General features: G+C 42.1%; 1 protein-coding gene across 1 annotated transcript in view; it reads right to left on the bottom strand.

The window, feature by feature from the left end:
• Positions 1 to 4,067: 4,067 nt before the first annotated feature.
• LOC308074008 (uncharacterized protein) overlaps positions 4,068 to 7,253 on the bottom strand; it is a gene marked incomplete at its 3' end in the record, with an annotated part of 5,162 nt that continues 1,976 nt past the window's right edge. The window contains exons 2-3 of the mRNA XM_080413340.1: positions 4,649 to 4,909; positions 4,068 to 4,246 (exon numbers count right to left, since the gene is read on the bottom strand). Coding sequence (XP_080269466.1) covers positions 4,068 to 4,246; positions 4,649 to 4,909 — 440 coding nt within the window. The remainder of the gene's footprint in view (positions 4,247 to 4,648; positions 4,910 to 7,253) is intronic.

The raw sequence follows: 7,253 nt of genomic DNA, 5'->3' as shown, positions 1-7,253 counted from the left end.
TCCTACTTTAGTCTTCTGAAATGGTTTAGTCTTAGTCGACAAAATGAACACAGTAAGTGTGCCTGCAGCTCGTATGTGGTATCTATGATAAAACAGGCTTCTACTGGGGAGAAAAACGGTGGTTGCCAGGGTCTAATTAGCCTGAGGCTACGAGCTCAATCCATGGTCTTGAAGGGCGGACCCAAACACAGCCGCCTGGATTTGTGCGTGGCTTCCTATTGCTTCACCAATCTATGTCCCCGCCTCCCCTCCCCTCCCCCCCTCGGCCTGTGCACGGAGCACGCTGACGTCACCAAATTTAGAGCGACGCCCCTCTGCACTCTGATTGGTTAGGAGATAACAAGGTCCAAGACCATCGTTCCTACATCGCTCCCCCAGGCTTTTTTTCTTTTGTAACAAAAAAAAAAGCCTGGGTTTCCGAGGCTAGGGTCTAATAGACGGTTCGTAGAAGAAAAAAGTGGTTGCTATTGTGAAACTGGTGGTTGCTATGGTAATATGCATTGCTAGGATAAAACCATAATTTTTGGGGAGTAACAGGCAGTTGCTAACGTAAAACAGGTGATTGCTAGGTGGCTATGGGATACGTTCCTCCAGGCTATTGGCTATCCTGTTTGTTGCAGCCTATCCTCATTCCATTGGCTCCCGTCAAACATAGAATTGATTTAAAGCTTTTGCTATTTTCTGTTAAAGGCATACTAGGTAACGTTTTCAACAAAACTAAAGTTAAATTGTATATCTTTTGTGAGTGGCAAAAGTTTCACAACACCCACTCCATGAATTTCACCCCCGGAAGCCTTTTATTTATATATTTACTATTGAACGGTGAAGGGGGGGACTTTCCCGGGGAAATGACGTCATCTGGTTTTGGCCAGGAACTACCGCAACGGTTTCCTGTTTGGCCAGGAACTACCGCGCTAATAACAAAAAGGAACCTCACGCTGATTTTAAGAGAATGTAGGATTGGAAGATCGACAAAGAACAGAAAAAGAAAGCACAGCTCATGGTAAGCTAAGAGAAATGATCCGCAGATAGTATAAAACAATTAAAAGATCACTTTTTGAAACGCTTCCGGCTTCCGGTGAAAACAAATGGAATTCTGGGTAATCGAGGACTACGGAAATTGTATGCAGTGACGGTAGTGACCAGCAGAGGTTGCTTATTTAAGTCATTATTTGTGAATCTGCATTGTACAACTTTAAATCTCTCATTAGTCAATGTTTTTGTTCTTTGTTTTGATGTACAGTGCCTTGTGAAAGTATTCATCCCCTTTCACTTTTTACACATTTTGTTATATTACAGCCTTATTAAAAAATTTATTAAATCAATGTTTTACTCAACATTCGATAGATTTTTTTGCAAATGTATAAAACATTATGTATAACAAGACAAAATCACATGTGCATAAGTATTGACCCTTTGCTATGACACTAAAATTTGAGCTGAGGTGCATCCTGTTTCCACTGATCATCATTGAGATGTTTCTATAACTTGATTGGAGTCTGTCTATGGTAAATTAAATTGATTTGACATCATGTAGAAAGGCACACACATGTCTCTATCAGGTCCCATAGTTAGGATAAGGATAATTCCTTTTAACAGGACGTTCATGAAAGTCCTTGCGGTCTTGTTTCCAATGAGAACCTGTGAGCAATTGGGGTTAAGAGTCTTGCTCAGGGACAAATTTCATATCATCGGCACATATGCTGGGATAGCCTGGAATCGAACCTGGGGCAACCAGGGCCAGCTGGTTCCCTAGGCGGGCTCACTAACCACTCAGCTATGGCCGCCCCACTGCCCCACCGCCGCCCCACTGCCCCACCGCCGCCCCACCGCCTTTAACGGTGCATGTTGGAGCACAAACCAAGCCATGAGGTCAAAGGAGTGTCTGTAGACCTCTGAGACAGGACTGTATGGAGGCACAGATCTGGGGAAGGTTACCAAAAACCTTTCCACAGCATTGAAGGTCCCAACAAACACAGAGGTCTCTATCATTGAAGGTCCCAACAAACACAGTGTCTCTATCATTGAAGGTCCCAACAAACACAGTGTCTCTATCATTGAAGGTCCCAACAAACACAGTGTCTCTATCATTGAAGGTCCCAACAAACACAGTGTCTCTATCATTGAAGGTCCCAACTAACACAGTGTCTCTATCATTGAAGGTCCCAACAAACACAGTGTCTCTATCATTGAAGGTCCCAACAAACACAGTGTCTCTATCATTGAAGGTCCCAACAAACACAGTGTCTCTATCATTGAAGGTCCCAACAAACACAGTGTCTCTATCATTGAAGGTCCCAACAAACACAGTGTCTCTATCATTGAAGGTCCCAACAAACACAGTGTCTCTATCATTGAAGGTCTCAACAAACACAGTGTCTCTATCATTGAAGGTCCCAACTAACACAGTGTCTCTATCATTGAAGGTCCCAACAAACACAGTGTCTCTATCATTGAAGGTCCCAACAAACACAGTGTCTCTATCATTGAAGGTCCCAACAAACACAGTGTCTCTATCATTGAAGGTCCCAACAAACACAGTGTCTCTATCATTGAAGGTCCCAACAAACACAGTGTCTCTATCATTGAAGGTCCCAACAAACACAGTGTCTCTATCATTGAAGGTCCCAACAAACACAGTGTCTCTATCATTGAAGGTCTCAACAAACACAGTGTCTCTATCATTGAAGGTCCCAACAAACACAGTGTCTCTATCATTGAAGGTCCCAACAAACACAGTGTCTCTATCATTGAAGGTCCCAACAAACACAGTGTCTCTATCATTGAAGGTCTCAACAAACACAGTGGTCTCTATCATTGAAGGTCCCAACAAACACAGTGGTCTCTATCATTGAAGGTCCCAACAAACACAGTGGTCTCTATCATTGAAGGTCCCAACAAACACAGTGTCTCTATCATTGAAGGTCCCAACAAACACAGTGTCTCTATCATTGAAGGTCCCAACAAACACAGTGTCTCTATCATTGAAGGTCCCAACAAACACAGTGTCTCTATCATTGAAGGTCTCAACAAACACAGTGTCTCTATCATTGAAGGTCCCAACTAACACAGTGTCTCTATCATTGAAGGTCCCAACAAACACAGTGTCTCTATCATTGAAGGTCCCAACAAACACAGTGTCTCTATCATTGAAGGTCCCAACAAACACAGTGTCTCTATCATTGAAGGTCCCAACAAACACAGTGTCTCTATCATTGAAGGTCCCAACAAACACAGTGTCTCTATCATTGAAGGTCCCAACAAACACAGTGTCTCTATCATTGAAGGTCCCAACAAACACAGTGTCTCTATCATTGAAGGTCTCAACAAACACAGTGTCTCTATCATTGAAGGTCCCAACAAACACAGTGTCTCTATCATTGAAGGTCCCAACAAACACAGTGTCTCTATCATTGAAGGTCCCAACAAACACAGTGTCTCTATCATTGAAGGTCTCAACAAACACAGTGGTCTCTATCATTGAAGGTCCCAACAAACACAGTGGTCTCTATCATTGAAGGTCCCAACAAACACAGTGGTCTCTATCATTGAAGGTCCCAACAAACACAGTGTCTCTATCATTGAAGGTCCCAACAAACACAGTGTCTCTATCATTGAAGGTCCTAACAAACACAGTGGTCTCTATCATTGAAGGTCCCAACAAACACAGTGGTCTCTATCATTGAAGGTCCCAACAAACACAGTGTCTCTATCATTGAAGGTCCCAACAAACACAGTGTCTCTATCATTGAAGGTCCCAACAAACACAGTGGTCTCCATCATTCGTAAATGCAAGAAGTTTGGAACCACCAGGACTCTTCCTAGAGCCGGTCACCTGGCCAAACTGAGCAATTGGGGGAGATGGGTCTTGGGTTCTCGGTTAAGGCGGTGAGCAAGAACCCTGTTACTGAAACATATTCCCACAGCATGATGCTGTGACCACCATGCTTCTCTGTAGGGATGGTGTTGGCCAGGTGATGAGCGCTGCCTGGTTCTGTCCAGACTTTACACTTGACTTTCAGGCCAAAGAGTTCAATCTTTGTTTCAACAGACCAGAGGATCTTTTTTTACTCCAAATGGTCTTTCATGTTCATTTCACTGAGGATTGTCTTCCGTCTGGCCACTCTACCATGAAGGCCTGATTGAAGGAGTGCTGCAGAGATGTTTGTCCTTCTGGAAGGTTCTCTCATCTCCACAGAGGAACACTGGAGCTCTGTCAGAGTGACCGTTGGGTTCTTGGTCAAACCTGAGTTGGAGTTAGATGGTTTGACTGACAGTTTGAGGATCTAACAGAGTTAGGAGGTTTAAACTCACACACAGACATAAAGGGTGTTCAATAGCACTGATTCATTAAAGAAAATTAAAAATCACACCCAGTGTGAAGTGGGCGGTGTGGTCATCATAGGGATGGAAGCTCACTTCCAAAAGAAGTAGAATTCTGGAAGTGCATAATCCTATTTATAGGTTATTAATGTCATCATGTGTCTCGCTAGCCAATCACAGTGCTGAATAGAGTCAGCCAATAGAGTCAGCCAATCACAGTACAGCTAGGGTCTACTAATGGGCCAATCACAGTGCAGGAAACTAATGCTAATGAGGTGTCCCAACCCCACTTATAGGGGGCGGCTACACCGCCCAAAAACCTTACCTGTTATATGTGGAGCTTCTAATTCCATCTGTTCGTCTTTGATCTGTGGAGGTTCTAGTTGCTCCAGGACCAGACTGGGACTCGTCTCTTCATGCTGTAGAGGTTCTAGGACCAGGATGGGACTCGTCTCCTCATGCTGTAGAGGTTCTAGGACCAGGATGGGACTCGTCTCCTCATGCTGTAGAGGTTCTAGGACCAGGATGGGACTGCTCTCCTCTTCCTCTTTAACTTCTTCTTTACACACAAGGAGCAGAGGAACATCTAGAAGGAGGAGAGGAACATCTTTACACACAAGGAGCAGAGGAAAATCTAGAAGGAGGAGAGAGGAAAACGTTGACACAATGCTGTGTAGAACCAACGCATTGTGTGATGCAATAAGAACTAAGACACTGGACACATTTAAGCCTTTTTATTTACTTTTCATCTTACACCCTAAACAGAAACCACAGGTTCTTATTGAACCAGAACCAGAATCAACTTGATGCTCACATCACTAAGGAAAGGATCACATCACTAAGGAAAGGATCACATCACTAAGGAAAGGGTCACATCACTAAGGAAAGGGTCACATCACTAAGGAAAGGATCACATCACTAAGGAAAGGGTCACATCACTAAGGAAAGGGTCACATCACTAAGGAAAGGATCACATCACTAAGGAAAGGGTCACATCACTAAGGAAAGGGTCATATCACTAAGGAAAGGATCACATCACTAAGGAAAGGGTCACATCACTAAGGAAAGGATCACATCACTAAGGAAAGGGTCATATCACTAAGGAAAGGATCACATCACTAAGGAAAGGGTCACATCACTAAGGAAAGGGTCACATCACTAAGGAAAGGGTCACATCACTAAGGAAAGGATCACATCACTAAGGAAAGGGTCACATCACTAAGGAAAGGATCACATCACTAAGGAAAGGATCACATCACTAAGGAAAGGGTCACATCACTAAGGAAAGGATCACATCACTAAGGAAAGGGTCACATCACTAAGGAAAGGATCACATCACTAAGGAAAGGATCACATCACTAAGGAAAGGGTCACATCACTAAGGAAAGGATCACATCACTAAGGAAAGGATCACATCACTAAGGAAAGGATCACATCACTAAGGAAAGGGTCACATCACTAAGGAAAGGATCAAATCACTAAGGAAAGGATCACATCACTAAGGAAAGGGTCACATCACTAAGGAAAGGGTCACATCACATCAACTTCAAATGATGGCTTTTTAATTTGTGTTAAATTTAAACTAAGGAAAGGAGAGGCAATGCCCTTTTTTTGATTGATCATGTGTGATCTTTGTGTTGTGTTAGGGCATTAAGGATAAGGATAATTCCTTTTAACAGGTCGTTCATGAAAGTCCTTGCGGTCTTGTTTCCAATGAGAACCTGTGAGCAATTGGGGTTAAGAGTCTTGCTCAGGGACAAATTTCATATCATCGGCACATATGCTGGGATAGCCTGGAATCGAACCTGGGGCAACCAGGGCCAGCTGGTTCCCTAGGCGGGCTCACTAACCACTCAGCTATGGCCGCCCCTATTGATTTTGATTATGTTAAGGGTTAAGCTATTTAAGATGTAATGTTAAGGTCACTGTGTTAGGCTATTTAACATGTAATGTTAAGGTCACTGTGTTAGGCTATTTAAGATGTAATGTTAAGGTCACTGTGTTAAGCTATTTAAGATATAATGTTAAGGTCACTGTGTTAGGCTATTTAAGATATAATGTTAAGGTCACTGTGTTAAGCTATTTAAGATGTAATGTTAAGGTCACTGTGTTAAGCTATTTAAGATGTAATGTTAAGGTCACTGTGTTAAGCTATTTAAGATGTAATGTTAAGGTCACTGTGTTAGGCTATTTAAGATGTAATGTTAAGGTCACTGTGTTAGGCTATTTAAGATGTAAAGTTAAGGTCACTGTGTTAGGCTATTTAAGATGTAAGTTAAGGTCACTGTGTTAGGCTATTTAAGATGTAATGTTAAGGTCACTGTGTTAGGCTATTTAAGATGTAATGTTAAGGTCACTGTGTTAGGCTATTTAAGATGTAATGTTAAGGTCACTGTGTTAAGCTATTTAAGATGTAATGTTAAGGTCACTGTGTTAGGCTATTTAAGATGTAATGTTAAGGTCACTGTGTTAGGCTATTTAAGATGTAATGTTAAGGTCACTGTGTTAAGCTATTTAAGATGTAAAGTTAAGGTCACTGTGTTAATCTATTTAAGATGTAATGTTAAGGTCACTGTGTTAGGCTATTTAAGATGTAATGTTAAGGTCACTGTGTTAGGCTATTTAAGATGTAATGTTAAGGTCACTGTGTTAGGCTATTTAAGATGTAATGTTAAGGTCACTATGTTAAGCTATTTAAGATGTAATGTTAAGGTCACTGTGTTAAGCTATTTAAGATGTAATGTTAAGGTCACTGTGTTAGGCTATTTAAGATGTAATGTTAAGGTCACTGTGTTAGGCTATTTAAGATGTAATGTTAAGGTCACTGTGTTAGGCTAGGTGTTCTACAGGGTGACACTCTGGCCCCTTCCTGTTCATTATAGGTCCTACAGGGTGAAACTCTTCCAGGTCATTATAGTGATTGATGGATC

Source organism: Gymnoscopelus braueri, assembly GCF_963280865.1.
Source record: "Gymnoscopelus braueri genome assembly, chromosome: 2".
Lineage (NCBI taxonomy): Eukaryota > Metazoa > Chordata > Actinopteri > Myctophiformes > Myctophidae > Gymnoscopelus > Gymnoscopelus braueri.
This window is presented reverse-complemented; position numbering and strand designations above follow the sequence as displayed.